This window comes from Narcine bancroftii, chromosome 4 (assembly GCF_036971445.1).
Source record: "Narcine bancroftii isolate sNarBan1 chromosome 4, sNarBan1.hap1, whole genome shotgun sequence".
Taxonomy (NCBI): Eukaryota; Metazoa; Chordata; class Chondrichthyes; order Torpediniformes; family Narcinidae; genus Narcine; species Narcine bancroftii.
The window spans coordinates 216,819,987-216,839,865 of record NC_091472.1 but is presented as its reverse complement, the minus strand read 5'-3'; the positions used below and the strand labels follow the sequence as shown (position 1 = coordinate 216,839,865).

The window sequence follows — 19,879 nt, the reverse complement described above, 5'->3', positions numbered from 1 at the left end:
GGAACAACAAAGCTCTCTTTGCAAGCCTACAAGAACCTTCCTGAGCAGTAACTATTTACTTTTCAAGCACCAGTGCCTGATGAACTTTATAAATCTTAAATTCTGTGCACAGTATAAAAGTTGCCTGCAACCAGTGAACTTAGAGGAATGAGAAGTGAGATTGGACTGTGAACCAAAGAACTTTTCTGAACTTACACACACACATTACATACACGTGTTCTTAGAATTAGAAGGGGGTTAAGTTAGATTAGTTAATTAAAGTTGATTCTGGTTTCATATTTAAAGATAATTAAAAGCAACTTTTGTTTAAGTAACCATTTCTCTTGATAAATATGTAATTGCTGCTGGATTTTAGGGTCCTCTGGGCTCATAACACTGGAAATTATAGGTCGGTGAGCCTGACGTCAGTAAATTTAATTTTTTTCTTAAATTTAGCCATACAGCATGGTAACGGGCCTTTTTGGACCACAAGTCCATGCCGCCCTAATTTACACTCAATTAACCTACACCTGAACAGTGAGAGGAAACCAGAGCTCCCAGGGAAAACTCATGCAGACAACTGTACAAATTCCTTACAGACAGCACAGGCTTCGAACCATGTTCTCAATCGCTGACGCTTGTAAGGTAAAACATCATGAGATGGGAATGTGTAAGGAGTTACCCTGTACAGGGCTGTAACAAGATGTGAATGCATCCTTGTACTTACAAGATAAGAGAGACATTGATGGATTGAGAGGCAGGAAGCTAGCAGGGAAAGGATAGCAACAGTTTTAGTCATTGGACAAGTAATGATATGATGATGTTCTAAGCATGTATCCAAGGGTATAAAAAATCACCATTTTGCTGATAACGGCAGAATGCATTCTCCGACTAACATGGTTAGTTGCAAGTGTTACAATCCGGTAATAAAGAACAAAGAACCCTGATTTCGACTCAGTCTGGTGTTTGTCTCACTCATTCATGAACAAAGCAGACCTAACACGCTATAAAGTTGTTGCGCTAACCGCTACACCAACCGTAGCACACAAAGTTATAGGTAAATTACTGGAAGATGTTCTAAGAGATTGGAGAGCCAGGGACTGATTAGGGATCGTCAACACGGCTTTTGTGCGTGGCAGATCATGTTTAACCAATCTTGTAGAGCTTTTCAAGGAGGTTACCAGGAATGTTGATGAAGGAAAGGCTGTGGCTATTGTTTACATGGATGCCCATACCTCGGAGCTGAAAACCCTGCAAAATAAGGTGGACATAGTCCAGCATATCATAGGAGAGCAGCAGCAACAATCAAGATTCTACACCCAGCACACGCTTTGTTCTCGCTGCTACCATCAGGAAAGCGGTCGAGGTGCCACAGCTGTTACCCCTCCACCATCAGACTCCTTAATGAGAAACTCAATCAGGGACTCACTTAAGGATTCTTACTTTTGCACGGTGTTCTTTTTCTCTCTGCATCGCACAGCTTATTTACATTTGTTTGTTTACATGTATATGTATCTTCTCAAGTACAGATTTTTGCACAACCATAAGTGGTAATTCTGCCTCACTCGCAGGAAAAAGAATCTCAGGGCTGAATGTGATGACATGCATGTACTCTGACAATAAATCTGAACTTTGAACAGGGAAAAAGAGTCAATGCTATAGTTGTAGGAAATTCTAATGAAGGCGATTGACTTGAAACAATTACTGATGATCTCTCCACAGAGACTGTCTAACCCAGAGGATTATCTGTAATCTGTTTTTATTTCAGATTTGCAGCATCTCCAGTTTTTTTTAATAAATTTGGATGAAGTACATATTCTTTGTCCAGTATGGGGATAATTAACTGTAAAAGTCTCAGGCTGTGAAAAAATTTTCAATGACTTTTACAAAGCACCCAGAAGGAAAAGAGGAACATCAACAATGTTGGAACAGTGTGGGAGTTAATACCGAGAAGTCAAAACAAGAATAAAATACCAAAAGAAGTGGCAACCTCCATCAGGTTCCAATGTATATTCGCCAGCAAAAATATATTTTGCGACTCCCAAGACATCTCAATGTGCCTTACAGCCAATAAGTAATTTTAAAATGTACTCACTGGTGCAGTAAAGAATATCATTGTTTATTTGTCATAAAATACCTAGTACAGTGAGAAAGGTTTTTAAAAAAAAAACTCTGTTGATGTGTGCTTTCACATTCATAAGTCTTGCTTGGAGAGGCATGTGTATCCAGGCAAGATGGGTCTTCAGTGGGTTGGTGTTTTTTCTAGGCAATGGGAGATGTAGTCCATGGATGGAAGGGAAACGTGTTATGTTCTAAGCTGCATTCACCACTTTCTGGAGATTTCAGAACACTATTTTACAGAGTTATAAAATGCCAGCAATAAGACATGGCACGAGTAAACCTCTATTTGAAACAGCCTGGGGATAGCAGGTTACTTTTGGTGAAATGTTACACAATGGTGAAGAAAGTTTCCAGTGTAGCTTGTCCACTGTTCAAGAAACTAATAATAGCTATACTTTTCTGTGCTGCAGGCATTGAACAAATAAGCATGGGTGAAAGATCATAAAATTGTTACGGTCGAAGAGACAATTGGAAGATTTAGATGGACCACACACACAGGAAAGTAGTGTCAAGATCAAAGCAGAGGAGGTCAGTGTGCTGGAACAAGCTCAAACATTGCTTGGGAAACATCCCTTTGTATTATTTTTGGAAGGGATTAGAAATAGTACTTCTGCTCAGCAATGAGAGGACAAGAGACGGGGTAGATGTTGCAGGAATGTTCAAGTCATTGTTCAGAGAGCTGTAAATAGTAGTCTGAGAGTTGGTAGGGATTGTGGGGGGGGGGCGCTTCTGCACTAAATGTTGTCTACATGAATAAATGTTCAGCACTGGTTGATGCCGTGATGGTTATCAGGTCCACATATAATGATAGTTCTCTGGCCTAATCAGAATTTGAACCATGGTGATTGTCAGACATTAAGTGTCTGTTTGGGCTGTTTTTAAAGATAGAGGATTTCTTCCTCTTCCAATCTCAGGTAATGATGTTCTGCATATAAAAAAAATCTCCTCTAATCCAATCATCTTAAATCCATTCCCTCTAGTTATTATCCCTTCTGCTGAAGGAGGAAGGTCATTCCTGTTGACTCTATTAAGCCCATGATAACTATTAACACCTCAATTGCATGTTGCCCGACCACCTCTGTTCCAAAGATAACAATGGTAGTCTGGCCAATTCCTCATCATTGATGAATTTTACCAGCCAAGTCAGCATTCTTGGAATTCCTCTTGGATGGCTCTCCATTCATCACCCTAAGCATTTGTTCCCTCTTCCATGACCACACCATGGTAGCAGTACACATCTACACAATGAGCCACATTCAGTTGCCAAGGCTACATCAACAGCATCTCACAAACCCATAATTTTACTGCAGACAAGGAGGACTGATGCATTCCCACAGTGCCTGCAGGCACTCCTTCACCCTGACTTGGACACATACGACTGGTCTAAGTTCCAAAACTCCCCTCCAACTACACAGTGGAAAGTCATTTACCAGAAGGATTTTCAGCAACACAAAGAAACATCTCCAATTTCTGACACAAAATTAGGGAAGAGCATTGAATGATCTTTTTGGCAGTGGTGTCCCATTCCATAAATGAACAGAAAAACTAGCGCAGTGTCCTCTCTTGCAGAACTACATCCTCCAGACAATGTGGAAAGACCAAATTACAGTGTTCATTTCGATTCTATTTCAGATTGATGACCATTTATCAGAAATGTAACAGTTTGACATAAAGCAAGTCTTAAAGTATGGAGATGGGAAAAAGGAAGACAAAGTAGAAATAATAGAGTAGAAGATATGAAAGATTGAAAGACAAAATGAATGATTATCCAAAAGTTGCTTTTTTAATCTTCCTAATGAGAGTTCTGAGTTTCTCCAGCACTTTTCTGTATTTACTACAATCGCAATATCAGCAGACTTTCTTGTTTCACTCTTATGACTGATTATCCAAGGAGGTCACCCGCCAGTGGTAACTGGGAACATTTGAGGTCCAAAAGTGTAAATGTAGAAGAATTATTTGAGGAACGTGCAGTGAAAGCTGGTTTTTACAATTTTAGACAAATACCATACAACATTCTGACCCTTATTCCTCATGCCTTTTTCCTGTAGATCTCTGGGTTTTTTAAACTTTTCTCATCATGTAGGAAGGGCCTTGTCAAAAGCTTTGCTGAAAACCCATATGCGCTGACCTCTTCAAGGCATCTCACCTTTTACAAATTCAATTAGTGCAGACATGACCTTCCCCAACAAATCCAAGCTGACTGTTTGCAATTAAACATATCTTACTAAATGACGATTTATAATGATCCTCAAAATATTTCCATTCACTATTTCACAACCAATATTAGAGTCACTGGCCTGTAATTACCTTGTCTATCCCTTTCTCCATTTTTAAACAATACAATTTCAGCAAAATTCCAGCATCAAGTCCTCATCCAGAAAAGAGGGGAAAATAATTTGCTGAGAAACTGCTATTATCTTTTTTTGTTTCTTTTAAAAGGCTGCAATGCATTTCATCAGGGCCTCGCAATTTATTTTCCTTCAAGACATGGTAAATCTCTGAGCATTCCCCCTCTGCTTAATTCATGAAATATTTCACAAATCTCTACCTTAATTTGGACTTCATAGCCCTTCCCTTCTGCAAAAATGGTGACAAATAATCAAGAGCCATTTCAATATCTTCAGCTACCATATTCATGTGACCTTTTTGGTTTCTTTTCTTAACATCATTTTTTTTAGGTCTATAAAACATCTTCAGGATTTTGAGTCACACATGAGATTGTAAATGCAACAAACAATCTGCTGGAGGAACTCAGTGGGTAAAAAGAATAGTCGACAATTCGGCCAGAGCCCATCGTCACCTTTCACTTCAAATCCAAGTTACAGTCATGGGCATTTGCATACGTCTCATCCTTTTTTTTAGCTACATAGAACAGTATTTGTTTTGAACATACCACCCCCCCACCCCCACAAAAACATTTCCTGGATGGCCCTTTTACACTGCCCTTAAAAGACAGGAATTAACCACCTTTTAACCACTTCACTTACCTGTGTGAACGCGGCAAACACAGGAATGGGGGGGCGGGGTGACTTTCAACCAGGTAATTACCCACCAAGGTAGGTAATATCAGAGCCAATGCCTTTCACATCTTTTGCACCAGGATTCAGGTCCCTATGTAAAAGGTTGCATTGCTTTTAAACATGGGTCGTTCACTCGCAATTCAGTAAAAGGACTGACTGATGACTACATTTGAGACTACTTCCTGCACTTGTGCAGAACTCAACAATTTTATCAACTTCACCACCTATCTCACCACCATCGAGTGACTGAAATGGCCCCTCCACGTGAAGCAAAAATTCACATGCAGCTCCTCTAACCTACTCTATTGTACTCTGTGCTCCTGATGTAGCCTCCTCTACATTAGTGAGACCAAATGCAGACTTGGAAACCATTTGGCATAGCATGTACACAGTATCTGAAATGCACATCCTGCACTCCCAGTTACATGTCATTTCAAATCCACTTCTCATTCTCACACCTGGGATTTCTCTGCTGGCAAAGTGCAGCCCCAACATAAACCAGAGGAAATACACTTCGATTCAGTCTGCACTGTACAGCCCAATGGTATGAACATGGAATTCTCTAATTTCAGGTTATGAGCCCCTTCTCCTCTTCTGTATCACTCTTCTTCCCCTTTCTCTCCCAGCCTGCCCTTTTCTTTGCATCAGCAACCTCCTGTGTCTCTCCATCTTTCAGGTTTGCTTAACTTCACACAATTTTCTTCCAGGTTCTCTTTTTTATTTATAAATTTTCCATTTAATTTTACCCCTGCATGTTCTATACTACTGAAAGGTCAGTATTTTTGGATTTACACTAAAATGCTATAAAAACTCAGCAAGTTACACAGCATTGTTTATGTTGCAAAGATAAAGATCCATAACCAACATTTTGGGCCGGAGACCTTCATGAAGTATCTTTCCAGAATTTCTTTTATCCAACAAAACATATCTCTTGACCTTCTAGATTTCAGAGTTAAACCTTATTTGTTCTGAACCCTCACAATCTGTGGAAATCAAACTTCTGTAATTTGTTCTAATATAAATTCCTAATTATAGCCCAAAAGGTTATGTTGAAGGCAAAAAAAAAAAGTTCCCACCTCTTCACCACATCTAAAATATGGTCTGATTTCAATTTATTTAATTTCCTGATGGCAACAGTGAGAACAGAGCAGGTGCTGGGTGATGTGGATCCTTGATGATTGCTGCTGCCCTCCGTCATCAGCTTTTCCTGTAGATGTTCTCAATGATTGGGGAGGGTTTTGCCTGTGATGTCCTGGGTTACGTCCACTAACTTTTTCAGGGCTTAATGCTCCAGGTGTCCTCATACAACACCATAACTACCTGCAGGATCTGTTATCACATTTTGTACTTTAACTGGGAGATTCTTATGCATCAAAATTGCTATTCCTCTCACCTTAAGGTTAAATGAAGAAGCTAAGACTTGCCCCACCCAGTCCCTCTTTAATTTTTGATGTTCTTTATGAACTAAATGGGTTTCTTGTAAAAATGCTACGTCAATTTTCATTTTCTTAATATAATCTAATTTTCTCTTCCTCTTCACCGTCCCGTTAATTCCATTAAGATTAAAACAAACTTTAATGCAGTGGTTCTCAACCTTCTTTCTTTCCACTCACATACTACTTTAAGCAATCCCTATGCTATCGGTGCTGTGATTAGTAAGGGATTGCTTAAGGTGGAATGTGAGTGGGAAGGGAAGGTTGAGAACCACTGTTCTAGACCCAATTGTTACTGAAATACTTTCCCCATTTCCTTTGGAGTTATGAAACCATGCACATAACAAGTCAATGAGGTACGATTAAAACAGTGATTTTCAAACTTTTTCTTTCCACCCACATACCACCTTAAGCAATCCTATGGCATAGGGAATACTTATAAAGTGGTATGTGAGTGGAAAGAAGAAGGTTGAGAACCACTGATTTCATGTATTATTCATCTTTTCAAGAATTCTTTTTGATATCAAAATACTCTTCAATCACCTCTCGCTTCATATCTTCCTTAACAACTAACCAACTTGCATTCTCCAAAATGACAAATTCAACATGACCCCATTTGAAGATAGGTTTTGAGTTCTGAGTTCAACCTATCCTAAATCTCTGTAGCCAATTGCAAAGGTTGTGGCTGGTTATTGTGTTTCAATAGACAATAGACAATAGGAGCTGGAGTAGGCCCTTCAGCCCGTCGAGCCAGCACCGCCATTTTACAGATCATAGCTGATCACTACCATCAGTACCCCTTTCCAGCCTTATCCCCATAACCCTTAACTCCTTTGCCCACTAGAGTCTTATCTAACTCTCTTTTGAACATAATCAGCGAATCTGCCTCTTCCACCCTCTGTGGCAGAGCATTCCACAGATTCACACTTCTCTGGGTAAAAAAATGTTTTCTCATCTCCGTCTTAAAGGGCCTACCCTGTATTCTTAAACTATGCCCTCTAGTCCTCGTCTCCCCCATCATTGGGAACAAGTAATCCGACTTCACCCTGTCTATCCCCCTGATAATTTTGTATACCTCAATCATGTCCCCCCTCATCCTTCTAAACTCCATCGGATACAAGTCCAGTTTTTCTAGCCTTTCAGCATATGTCAACCCTGCCATCCCTGGAACTAACCTTGTAAATCTGCGCTGCACACCCTCTATAGCTAGTATGTCCTTCCTCAAAATTGGAGACCAGAACTGGAATATGGGAAAAAGAAGAACTCTTGTGGTAACCTGGAAGAAGTTATCCTTTGGAAAAACCCAAGAGGGGGCAAGTTTCTTCGGTAAGACACCTCAGTGGCTGATTAAAGGAGATCAGTTTGTGTGTCCAGTGAACAATGAATATCTCTCTGAAACCAATAAAAACCTCCCTGAGCCGTAACAACTTAGGTTAAAGCATCAGAGCCTGGAAAATATAATATTTGTTCAATTCTGTGCACAGTATGGAAGATTGCCTAGTGATCTTGGAGAAGTGAAAAGTGAATGATTGGACAGTGAAAAAGAATTTTCCTGAACATATAAACATTACGTACACATGCACTTAGAATTAGAAGGGGATTAAGTTGTTAATAGTAATAAGTATTGATCTTATTATTCTGTATTAAGAAAATAAAACCAGTTTTGTTAAAGTAGACATTGTCTTGGTGAATTTCTGTTGCTGCTGGTTTTAAAGTCCTTTGGGATCAAAATTCTTTCTGATTAATAGCAAACAAATATGTATTCAATATTATTTTATTAAACTTATATGTTTTCACTACAAACTACTGTATACATTCAGGACAGAATTGAGACATGGATCGTGGTAAAGGGAATGATACAGTGGGTAAATGTTACACATATATTCTGGCTGTAACTAACAACAATGTAATTAAAAGAGTGAATTTAGCGACTTCATCCCTAACATCGAAGTACTCGAGATGGCAGAGGCCGACAGCATCGAATCCACGCTGCTGAAGATCCAATTGCGCTGGGTAGGTCACATCTCCAGAAATGGAGGACCATCGCCTTCCCAAGATCGTGTTATATGGCGAGTTCTCCCCTGGCCATCGTGTCAGAGATGCACCAAAGAAGAGGTACAAGGACTGCCTAAAAAAATCTCTTGGTGCCTGCCACATTGACCACCGCCAGTGGGCTGATATCGCCTCAAACCGTGCATCTTGGCGCCTCACAGTTCGGCGGGCAGCAACCTCCTTTGAAGAAGACCGCAGAGCCCACCTCACTGACAAAAGACAAAGGAGGAAAAACCCAACACCCAACCCCAACCAACCAATTTTCCCTTGCAACCGCTGCAACCGTGTCTGCCTGCCCCGCATCGGACTTGTCAGCCACAAACAAGCCTGCAGCTGACGTGGACATTTACCCCTCCATAAATATTCGTCCACGAAACTGTTTCATTATCTAATAATTAGAATGTGAATGTCAAGTCTAATAGCTTTACATAAACTATCAGGCACTTTTTTTATATTTAGATATACTGCACGGCAACAGGCCCTTCCTGCCCATGAGCTCATGCTGCCTAATTACTCCCAAATTACCTACAACCACAGTATGTTTTTGAAGGGTGAAAGGAAATTGAAGCTCCCAGAGGAAACCAATGCAGTCACGGGGAGAAAATACAAACTTCTTACAGACAGCGCCGGTTCGAACACTAGCGCTGTATCAGTGTTCCATTAACCATATCACTAGAAAGACAACTTGGTACAGAAATGTAATGCTAGGACACTTTTGAATGCTTTCATGTTGCTCGGGGATTTATGAATCAAAAGTACATTATCCAGGTTCCTTTATTGACATGCACATAATATACATTTGTTTACTTTGATTGCCCGTAAGGGCACAACTCTGATTATGATCTTAAAACCCCACCAGTCAGGTCATTATTCTTTATGAACAATAATACAATTTAAACCTCAAAATATTCAGGAGTTAGAGTATTATCTGACAAAAATTCATGTTGGATATCCTTAGAAAGAATAGCATTTCTCTTTCAATGTTTGATGATACTAGTTATGTCAGCCAATTATTATTACATTCTCTAAGTTCTGTAATAGAGACCAGCATAAAACATTATTATTTGAATTGGATACCTTGTGGGTGGTAGTTGGAGCAGGAATGATAACTTACATTGCATCTTGAGAAGCTCCCTGTAAGACGAGCAGCTTAACGACATCCACGTGCCCATTCTTTACAGCATCATGTAAGGGAGAATCATTTTCATATCCTGGCGTGTTCACAAGTACACCAAATTGCAGTAACAGCTGTACAACTTTTACGTGACCATGATTACAGGCTTCATGCTTAAAAAAGAACAAAAAATTATTAATGACTCAAGGAGGTCCCACACAAAGATTACGATGATAATGCCCATGAATCCATTTTCTAATGCATTGTAGCTCATAGAATTCATCATATAGAGCAGAACCTGGCTGTTTGGCTGACCACGTCCATGCCAACCAACAAGGACCTATCTAGACTATATTTTAATGAACAAAGTTTTGGTCAGATACTTGTTAAATGTCGCAAATCTCTGCCTGCATTCCCCTCAACAAGTTTGTTCCACATTCCAACCAACCTCAGTGAAAATAATTCTGCAAATTCCCTAGACTTCTTCACTTTACTCAAAATCAATATCCTCTCATTTTTGACAGCCCTCCAATGGGAAATGGTTTTCCACTGTCTCCTGAGTGTACGCCCTTCACAATTTTGAGTAGCTCTATCAGGTCTCCCTCAGCTCCTCTGCTCTGAGAAAAACAAAATCCAGCTCAGCTATTTTCTCCTCTTTACTGAAACACTCCATCACAGGCAACATCCTGTTAATTTTCCTCTGCAGTCAGTTACATTAATGGCTTGTTTCGATTTGGTGGACTCTTTGTGCATCCATTAAATACAGTGGCCACCAGCAATAGTTTACCAGTAGCACAGTGTCATTTTGCACATATCCAATTTCTCATGGAGACACAAACCAGGAAATATCAATTGGTCTCAATTATTATTTTACTGCGATAAACCAAAGATTTTCTTATTCAAGGTTCAAGTTTATTATCATCTAATAGTATTCAGTATATACAACCTGATGAAACAGTGTCTCTCCAGACCATGGTGCACGCACAAAAACACAATACACAGTACATAAGGATCACAGAAACAATCAAAATAAATACATATAAATATTTGGTTTGATTGTCATGGTTACAGGATACAGTTCATCAGTCTCACAGCCTGCGGAAAGAAGCTATTCCCCAGCCTGGCTGTCCTGATTTTGATGCTGCTGTACCTCCTTCCTAAAGGTAGTGGGTGAAAGATACTGTGCACTGGATGGAAAGGGTCTTCTCTAATCCTTGAGTCCTATTTAGACAGCACTCCCAGTAAATGTCAAGAAGTAAGAATGCCCCACGGGCTTGCCATTTAAAAAGGTGCCATATAGATCCACATCTTTAGTGGCATCAGCTTTCAATTGATAAACTATGTTGTGTTTAAATAATCGTTTGTTTTTTTTTTGAGCATCTCATAGGAATTTGACACTGGAAATAAAATCCTTTTTTTGGGAGGAAGGTCATTTTTACTCCCTAACATGCTGTGCATTTCGCAGAAGACAAAAGGACTTTCAGAACACATCCTAACATAAAAAACTTGGCATTAAGGAGCAACTAAACCACCTGAATGAATGTTATCCTTCCAATTTCTGATCTGGCAATTCCCACTCAGTTTTTCCAGGCAAGGATTTCTATTGCATTGATTTGAAAAGTTAAGGCTGTTTCTCCCTCCGAAGTACGTTGAATATTTTCACCACTTTCTTCTTTTCACTCTTATGTTGCATAACCTTAACGTATGAGGACCCCCGGGCAAAGTTATTGATATACTGTACGTCTTAATTGATCATACAATGCCACTCTATCAAGGAAAAGAGGTGTTCAGTAAATAAATCAGAGACTAAATATTTAATTGTAACTATTATTGCAGCTTCATCAATGCAGAATAAAATGCCTGGTTCCTGCATAAGTGGCACAATACTGCAAGAAACAATTAGAAAGACAAGTAGAATATTGGCCTTTAACAGGTAGACCTTTAGCTCTATGACCTTTCATCAACCTAATTCTCTCTCCACAGATATTATCTAACCTGCTGATTATTTTCAGTATTTTATTTTGAAGTTTTATGTTCCACAATTGCTGCTACTCCGATCTAAACTGTTTCTCCTTATCTAGTGAAATAAAAATCGGACAATTGCCATGGCTTTTGCTAAAATATGTACATCTCTCCTCGAAGAAACTGTGTTGTAACAATCCACGAAGACATAAATATTAAGCTATTGACAAGAAAAATTTAATGAGTAAGTTCTTTTAAGTTATGTTTTTTTTAAATCAGATGTGAAGGTTCCAGAAAGTGGCTTCACTCATTGGGCAGCAGAGTTAGCATCGCGCTATTACAACGCCAGCGACCCAGGTTAGAATCTGGTGGTGTCTGGAAGAAATATGTACCATCTCCATGACCTAGTATGGGTTTCCTCCCACCCTTCAAAATGTATGGGGGATGCATGTTAATTGGGGTATTTAGGTGGCACAAGCTCTATATGTCGAAATGAAATTATTATTATAATACACACCAATGGTGTCCATCCTGCATTGTCTTTGATGTTTGGGTTGGCTCCATTTTCCAAGAGCTCCTCCACTGTTGCAATGTCACCCTAAAACAAAGTAGTATAACCAGATTAGCATTACACACTACCTACACATATTTAACACACATATTAATACAAGTCCAATAACTCGTGTCGCATGGTTATCTGGTCAACAATTTACTGGCAATTTTGCAAATTATAAACCTCACATTTCATTCCCATTAACATGCTAAGAAGTTCAGATTTTATTATCCTTGCCTTACAAACATTTGACAAGTCACAGACTAAGCCTACTGTCCCATTCAGCAAGACATTGGCTGACCATCAACCTTCCCTCTTCTACCATAATCGCACGGGTCATGCATCGCTCTAAATCAAAAATTCCAATTGTATTCGACCACTGGCAAGAAATTAAAACTGACTGATAGACTGCTTCCTCTTTTCTGTCAAAAGGGCAATGTGCTTATCTTAATACATTTGGTTTCGAAAAAGCTACTCCAGGGGAAAATGTCTTAAATTGATCCTACTGCGTGCTCTTTCAACATAGTCAGGTCATGACTCCCCCCCCCCCCACCCTTTTCTAATCTTCATCCAATTCCCTTTATGATCTTTGAATGTTGGGCAGTGATTTCTAAATCTTAAGGCCTCTGACGGGAGGGATGCCCCTGCGCCGTGGCCTCCAACGGTGGGGGGGGGAGAAAACATCGACGCCCCTGCACCACGGCCTCCGACAGGGGGGACGCCCCTGAGTAGCGTTCTCTTCTCATTTTAGTTACTGTCTCTGTTATTGATTATTAGACTGTTCCAAAATGAGTTTTTTTTAATAACATAAAATGCACTGGGTAGCTTTGCATGAGAGCACAGAATCTCTGCACTAGCTACAGATTATTTGTGCCCTCTTGAATTATTTCTTTGTCAAAAAGCTTCATTTTCACATAATTACAAATATCTTTTGATTTTTTTTTCATTCCCTTTCCTGTGCTTTAAGGCTTTTTTTCCCCCTAGTACCATTAAGCCACTGAGAACCACAAATTACAAGGGAGATGGGTCAATGGAGTGGGTTTGCACTTTCAAAGCCATTTACCGTATTCTAATAGTAAGATACAATTCAGCATGGTTTACATTCATTGTTCAGGATGGACAGTTATCGATCGAAAAGATAATTATTTTTTTCCCAAGTAGGCTTTTGGGGGTGTTTTTAACTGTTTTAAATAAGTAAAACCACTAATATTCTAGGTGCAATTACTGAAGAATGTCAATGAGAATTTGGAATGGGCAGGGCAATTTACAACAAATTTTAAAAAAAAAACTTTTTTTTTTATAGCTTGTTAACCTCCTGCAAGAAGCAAACCAAAAGAATACACTTTTGGGTGCCAGGGTTAGCAATAGCGGTTAGCCCAACGCTACTACAGTGCCAGCAATCCCAGTTAGAATTTGGTGCTGTATGTCAGGAGAATGTACATTCTCCCTGTGTCTGCGTGTGTTTCCTTCAGGTTTTCCAGTTTCCATCCACCCTTCAAAAATGTACAGGGTTCGTAGGTTAATTGGTGTATTTGGGAACCACGGACTGGTGGATTGGGAGGGCCAGTCACCGTGTCATACATCTAAATTTTAAAAGAATTAAATTTTACATTCATGAAAAAGATACCAACAAGTGCTTGAGAGAACAGCAATGCAACGGATTATTCTATTTGAAAACATGATAACCCGAGCACAAACCAGACACCCAGATCTGTCGGCATAAATAAAATGTTGATCGGTATGTAATTAGGGGTGTATTTCCCAAATAGAAGTGCAAAATATGGATCCTCTAAAAATTCTGGTGCCTGTTGACATTGGAGCTACTTCCTCTCAGCCAATGAATGCATGCTCCTACACATTGTGTCAGCTTTCAGTGGTGTACTGTACCTTAATAGAAGCGATGTGCAACGGAGTCTCACCCTTGTGATTTCTTTTCATTGAGGGAGTAAAGGGAGAGATTGGAGTTGTCGCACAACTTCCAGTCAAGTGGTTTTTAGGTGTAGAATGTGGTGTTTGAGGAGACCTCTGTCTCCCATGCCGTTTTCTCTCACTGCTGCCTCTGTTTGATGGGGTGTTACACCTATTTTCTGTGGAAGAATTTGATTGTGTCTCATTAACAGCCACGATCAACTCGGATTTAGCTCGTTGCGGAACAGCGGATTCTTTAAGTGTGTCTGATTCAGTTGGTTCACGAACATTTGTACTGCCACTTGCTGCCAACCTTTCAAGGCAAGAACTTGGATTTTGTTTCATCTTTTTTGAGGGAGTTTTCAAGTTGGAAGCTGTTGACTTTCTTGATCTTTTAGCACTGGTATGTGCTGTGGATAAAGGAACAAGATGTTCCTCCTCCTTGAAGATTTGGTTCAACCGTCCTGGAGAACTACCTTCACAACTGAGAGCTGCTGCATTGGTAAGTGCTGCAGAAGGATCGTCTCCTTGTATTTTGTTTACGGTTTCTACGCTGGAGTCAATGATATTGTTAGCAGTTGAAACTGCATCTGAATGGCCCAATTCTTTAGCAGTCTCATCTTGAACTGATCTTTTCTGATGACTAAAAATCATTGGTTCACTGAAAAATGAAACAACTCTGTCATGATCCAGTTTTTCAGGCCTGTCATTGTCTCTCTCTACCTTCTTGCTTGTGCTTTTTCCAAAACCCCAATCTTTATTGGCATCAGTCAATTTTTTCCTAACACCCCGTTTTGACTTGTCTGAAATTTTCCTCTTTGGAGAATCTTGTGGAGGAGATGGTGATGACAAGAATTCAAATGTAGATGATGTTCCATTAAAATCAGAACTTGGATTTATTTTCTGATCCTTCTTTAAAGCGTTCATATCCAAAACATAATTCATTCTTCTGCTGCGTGGACTAAACGATGTTCTTATTTGCCACTTTTTACCAGTTTCTCTTTCAGCACTCATTTGTGGTGTAGCTGGGTTACTTTCATCTGATAAAAATGAACAAAAAACAATTTTAAAATGTTAAAAAAATTCAATAAATACACTTCTGGAGTGAGGGCTAACTTTCCTTAATCATTGCCCTCTGCCCCATTTCTCCTTCCTTTGCAAGTGCCTTTTTCCCCAAGGAACAGGATTAAGCAAAATATTCTGATTTTATCCAAACCTCTGCCTCGTCTCACTTTTCTAATGCCCCAGAACCCATTTCTTGTCATTCCAACTCTTGCCATCATATCAATTGTTAAAGATGTCTATCCATTTAGCGACTAACCCAAGCTTAAGCTGAAAACTAGGAAAAAACCATTTGGTTATAACTATCTGAAAACCTAGACACATGAGCATATTTTTCCAAATGACCAAGTTCTCTTTTATCCTCCTTAATGCTGGACCAAGCTAAAAAAAAAAGGCCTTTTAAATTTATCAACAAAACAGAATAAATGGAAAGAATACAATAAGCAAGTTCCACCAAAAGCCCTCACTTGTCTTACATGTGCTTCGTTAAATCATATTTGTTTCAACACAATGAGACCATTTTGACCTATCAAGTTAGAGTCACAGAGACATAGATCACAGGAAAAGGCCCTTCAGCCCTTCAAGTCTACGATGACTACCAAGCATCTGTTTTTACTCTCATCGAGCCCATTTCATTTTCTCATAATTCCTATCATGACCCTCAGATTCTACTGCTCATCCACATATTGAGGGGAACTTAGTGGTCAATCAACCTATCAAACTGTATGTTTTAAGAATGTATAACCAGAACACTCAGAAAACACACACAATCTGAATTTCTTAATGTGCTACGTGGCAATGTCACCAAAGTATCAATTGCACAAATAACAAGATGACTGTGATGTGTCTTGCTCCATCCGCAAAAGGTATTTGTAGATATATTAGCAGAATCATTTGTTCTCAAATGTTTGACTCCTGATAAAACTATGAAAAATTGTCTTTAAAACAGTTAAACAAGAAAGTCTGTAAATGTTGGAATCGAGTTCAATACACAAACAAGCCAGAGAATCTACTTTCAGTTTGATTAATGATTCCTCATTTTTTGCAAGACATTGCTTTTTACAACAATTTAAGGTGGTGCATAGAACCCTTATGTCCAAACTTTCTATGCAGATATTGATCCATTTTGAAAGAATAGTAACATTTTTGAAGCTTTTCTTATTCATGTGTTTTAGGAATGTCCAAATTTAAATAGATTCTGGATAGAGATTCTTCAAACACTTACAACAATTTTCAAGATTAATTTGGATCCCTGCCCATCAATTGCTCCCTTTGGTTTCTCTCGTGACTCAGATAAACTTTTATCGGCATCTCAGGAAAAAAGTTTTAGCTTTTACAACATTGATAGTCAAACAAACTATTTTATTGAAACAGAGATTCATCCCCTACTCATTTGCAGTGGTTTATACAATGTAATGTCCTATTTAAGTTTAGAGAAAATCAGATATAATATTCAAGATATAAAGTTTCAATTTATGAAACTATGGGGCCCATTCTTAGAATTTTTTTTTAATTGGAAGAATTAATCATTACTCTGGGTTCCGATGATTCTTTGCATGTCCTCCGGGAGTCACCAGTGGTACCTCATTATTGTTTTTTTTTTAATTACTCAACATACAAGGTAACCTTGATTAGAGGGAGAGGTTAGATTTGTTTAGTGTAGTTTGTAATTTTTAGGTTATTTTCTTTTTTATTTTATCAAATTCTTTCAATAAATGGGTTTTACATGATTGGATACATTAATCAATAGTTTGAGATACCACAAGTAACTATTGATGTAGCTTTATATTTTTTTCTTTTTTTTTTGCTCTGTGCTTACTTGTATAGAAATAAATCAAATGTAATTCTCAATTTTTTTAATGCTGATAATGTGAAAAAACTATAAAAATATTTTAAAAAGAAAGAATCTCAGCAGGTCATTCACCATCTATAGAAACGGTAACCAACTTCTATGGCCTGAGCCCTTTGTCAAGCTATGAGAGAAAAACACAGGAAGGCACCTGGAGAGGAGGAGAGGAGGGAAGAAGAGGCTGGGATAGGAGCAAAGGCTAACAGGTAAGATGTCATAGGTAGATACAAGGCAGGAGGGAGCTAGCTCAGAATTGGGTTTATTGTCATAACCATGTGTCACAAAATTTGGTGTTTTGTGGCAACAGATGCAAAATTGTAATAAATTATGGGGCCCGTTCTTAGAATTTTTTTATAATTGGAAGAATTAATCATTACTATAGGTTCCGATGATTCTATGAAATATTAAAAATAAATAATTAGTGCAAAAAATTTTTTTTTAAATCTGAGGTAGTGCCTATAGGTTCTGAAGACCACAATCATCTCCTTGATTTTGCTATTGTTGAGTGCAGGTTGTTGGCATGACACCATTCAATGAGCTGATCTATCTCCTCCCTTTACTCTTCCTCCTTGCCATTGGTTATTCTGCCAACCACTGTGATGTCATTGGCAAATTTGTAGAGAGCAATGGAATTGTGCCTGGCCACACAGTCAAGGGTGTAGAGTGAGTAGAGCAGTGGGCTAAGCACGCATCCTTGAGATGTCAGTGAGGTAGAGATATGTTTTCCGATCCACACTGATTGGTCTTCCAATGAGGAAGTTAAGGATCCAGCTGCTGAGGGAGGAGCAGAGGCTCAGGTTTTGCAGCTTGCTGACCAGTAATGAGAGCACGATGGTTTTGAAAGCTGAGCTGTAGTCAATGGAAAGCAGCCTGATGTGCATATTGCTGTTGTCCAGATGATCCAGGGTTGAGTGGACAGCCAGTGAGATTGCATCTGCTGTGAAACAATTGTGATGGTAGGCAATTAGAAGTGGGTACAGCTCTTTACTTCGGTGTGAGTTAATTTTGGCCATGACCAACCTCAAGGCATTTTATTGCAGTAGATGTGAGTGCTACTGGACAAGAGTCACGGAGGCAGCTGCTCACTTTCCTCCTCTTGGGCACCCGTATGACTGATGCTCTTTGTGAAGCAGTTGGGAACCTCCGACTGCAGTGAAAATGTCAAGCTAGTTGGATGGCACAGATTTTCAGTACCCTGCCGGGTACACCTTCAGGGCCTGATACCTTGCAAGGGTTCACCCTCTTACAAGGTGTTTTTGACATTGGCCTCTGAGACAGATTCTGCAAGGATTTTCATTTATACCATTGAATTCCCCTTTTCCAAATGAGCATAACAGGTGTTCAGCTCATTGGTGAGTGAGGCATCACAGCCATTTATGATGTTAGGCTTCGCTTTGTAGGATGCAAGTTTTTCCTTAGCTAGTGAATATATGATTCTGTTTCTAACTTAACATGGAATTGCCTCTTTGCTGATAAGGTGGCCTTGCACAGGTCGTACCTAGACTTCTTGTAGATACCAGGTCCACCAGTCTTAAACGTCATTGACCTAGCCCTCAGCAGGTTGTGAATCCTCAGTTTCACCCACAATCTTTGGTTGGGGTACTCACAGAATGAGTGCATGGGAACACACACTCACACAGGTGCCGATGAAGTCGTGGACAGCTGTGGAATATTCATTCAAGTTTGAAGATAAATCCCTGAAATACCCTCCCCCATTACCTTAGCTTTTTTTCTCTTCTACTCTCCCACCTGTATCCATCTATGACATGTTAGCTTGTGCTGCTCCCTGTCCCTTCCTCTTCTCTGACCCCACCGAACCCCAACCTTTTAATTTAGGCTCCTGTTTTTTGCTGATACCTTGATGAAAGGCCCAGGCCCTTGACTTCCTGAAGGTGTAGCGTGACCTGCTGAGTTTCTCCAGCACTTTTGTGCATTGGTCTCCATTAAAACATTTTGACTGTGCTAAAGGTTGGACAAACATTCCTATCTTAGGCAATCAGGAGGGAAAATAAGTAGGCCACTCTCTCTCACTTCATTCGGGTGCATGTTCACAAATTATTTCAAGTAGTAATGGAAAAATATAACAAAAAGAATGATGCAAGGTTGTGTTGTATTATGCAGAAATCTACAACTAGTTCAGTAAAGCACACAGATGTGCTGTAAGAATGTGCTGTGATAAAAATATTTTGCTCCAGGAAGGTTCAAATAATACATGCAAAAGGCAAAATATTCAAACTTGAATGGCTACAACCTTTAATTCAAATCTGGTAAGGTATCTACAATTTCCAAAATTACTGCACTCTGAGCAGGGAGAATAAGAACTCAACAGATCCCATTATAATTCCCACTCAAGATTTGCTGTCATCGAGCTGAAGTAAAACAAGCATTCAGATGCATTGAAGCAATCTCACAGCCTGCAATTCAACAAATAATAAGGCAAAAAATATCAAGCACACTGGCATAAAGCTTTGCTGAAGTCAATTTTCTTTCAACATTTATCAATTGAAGAAAGACTAACCATAAATTAATGCCCAATCCTGAAAGCCTTGGTTTAAATCACCAACCTCCAGTGTTATTGTTCCATGTACTGAATGGTTGGAGTTGAGCAGCTAGGTTCCTCTAATTACATAAAATTACCGCAATTACGCACATTAAATAATAAAGTACAAATAAAAGAACCATTCAAAAGTATGATCTGAGCCTCAAATATATAAAAATGACAGACTACCTTCTGAAGTGTAATTATTTAGAATTAAATACAGGTCATTTCACACAATTGGGTTTGAAATTGGGTCAGGTACTTATTCTGTTCATATTTACTTGGAA

The 19,879-nt window shown here is 39.2% G+C and overlaps 1 protein-coding gene across 1 annotated transcript in view; it reads right to left on the bottom strand.

The window, feature by feature from the left end:
- Positions 1 to 19,879, bottom strand: part of bard1 (BRCA1 associated RING domain 1) — a 246,539-nt gene that overhangs the window by 157,978 nt on the left and 68,682 nt on the right. Inside the window, exons 4-6 of the mRNA XM_069933942.1 lie at positions 14,122 to 15,182; positions 12,199 to 12,279; positions 9,720 to 9,892 (exon numbers count right to left, since the gene is read on the bottom strand). Coding sequence (XP_069790043.1) covers positions 9,720 to 9,892; positions 12,199 to 12,279; positions 14,122 to 15,182 — 1,315 coding nt within the window. The remainder of the gene's footprint in view (positions 1 to 9,719; positions 9,893 to 12,198; positions 12,280 to 14,121; positions 15,183 to 19,879) is intronic.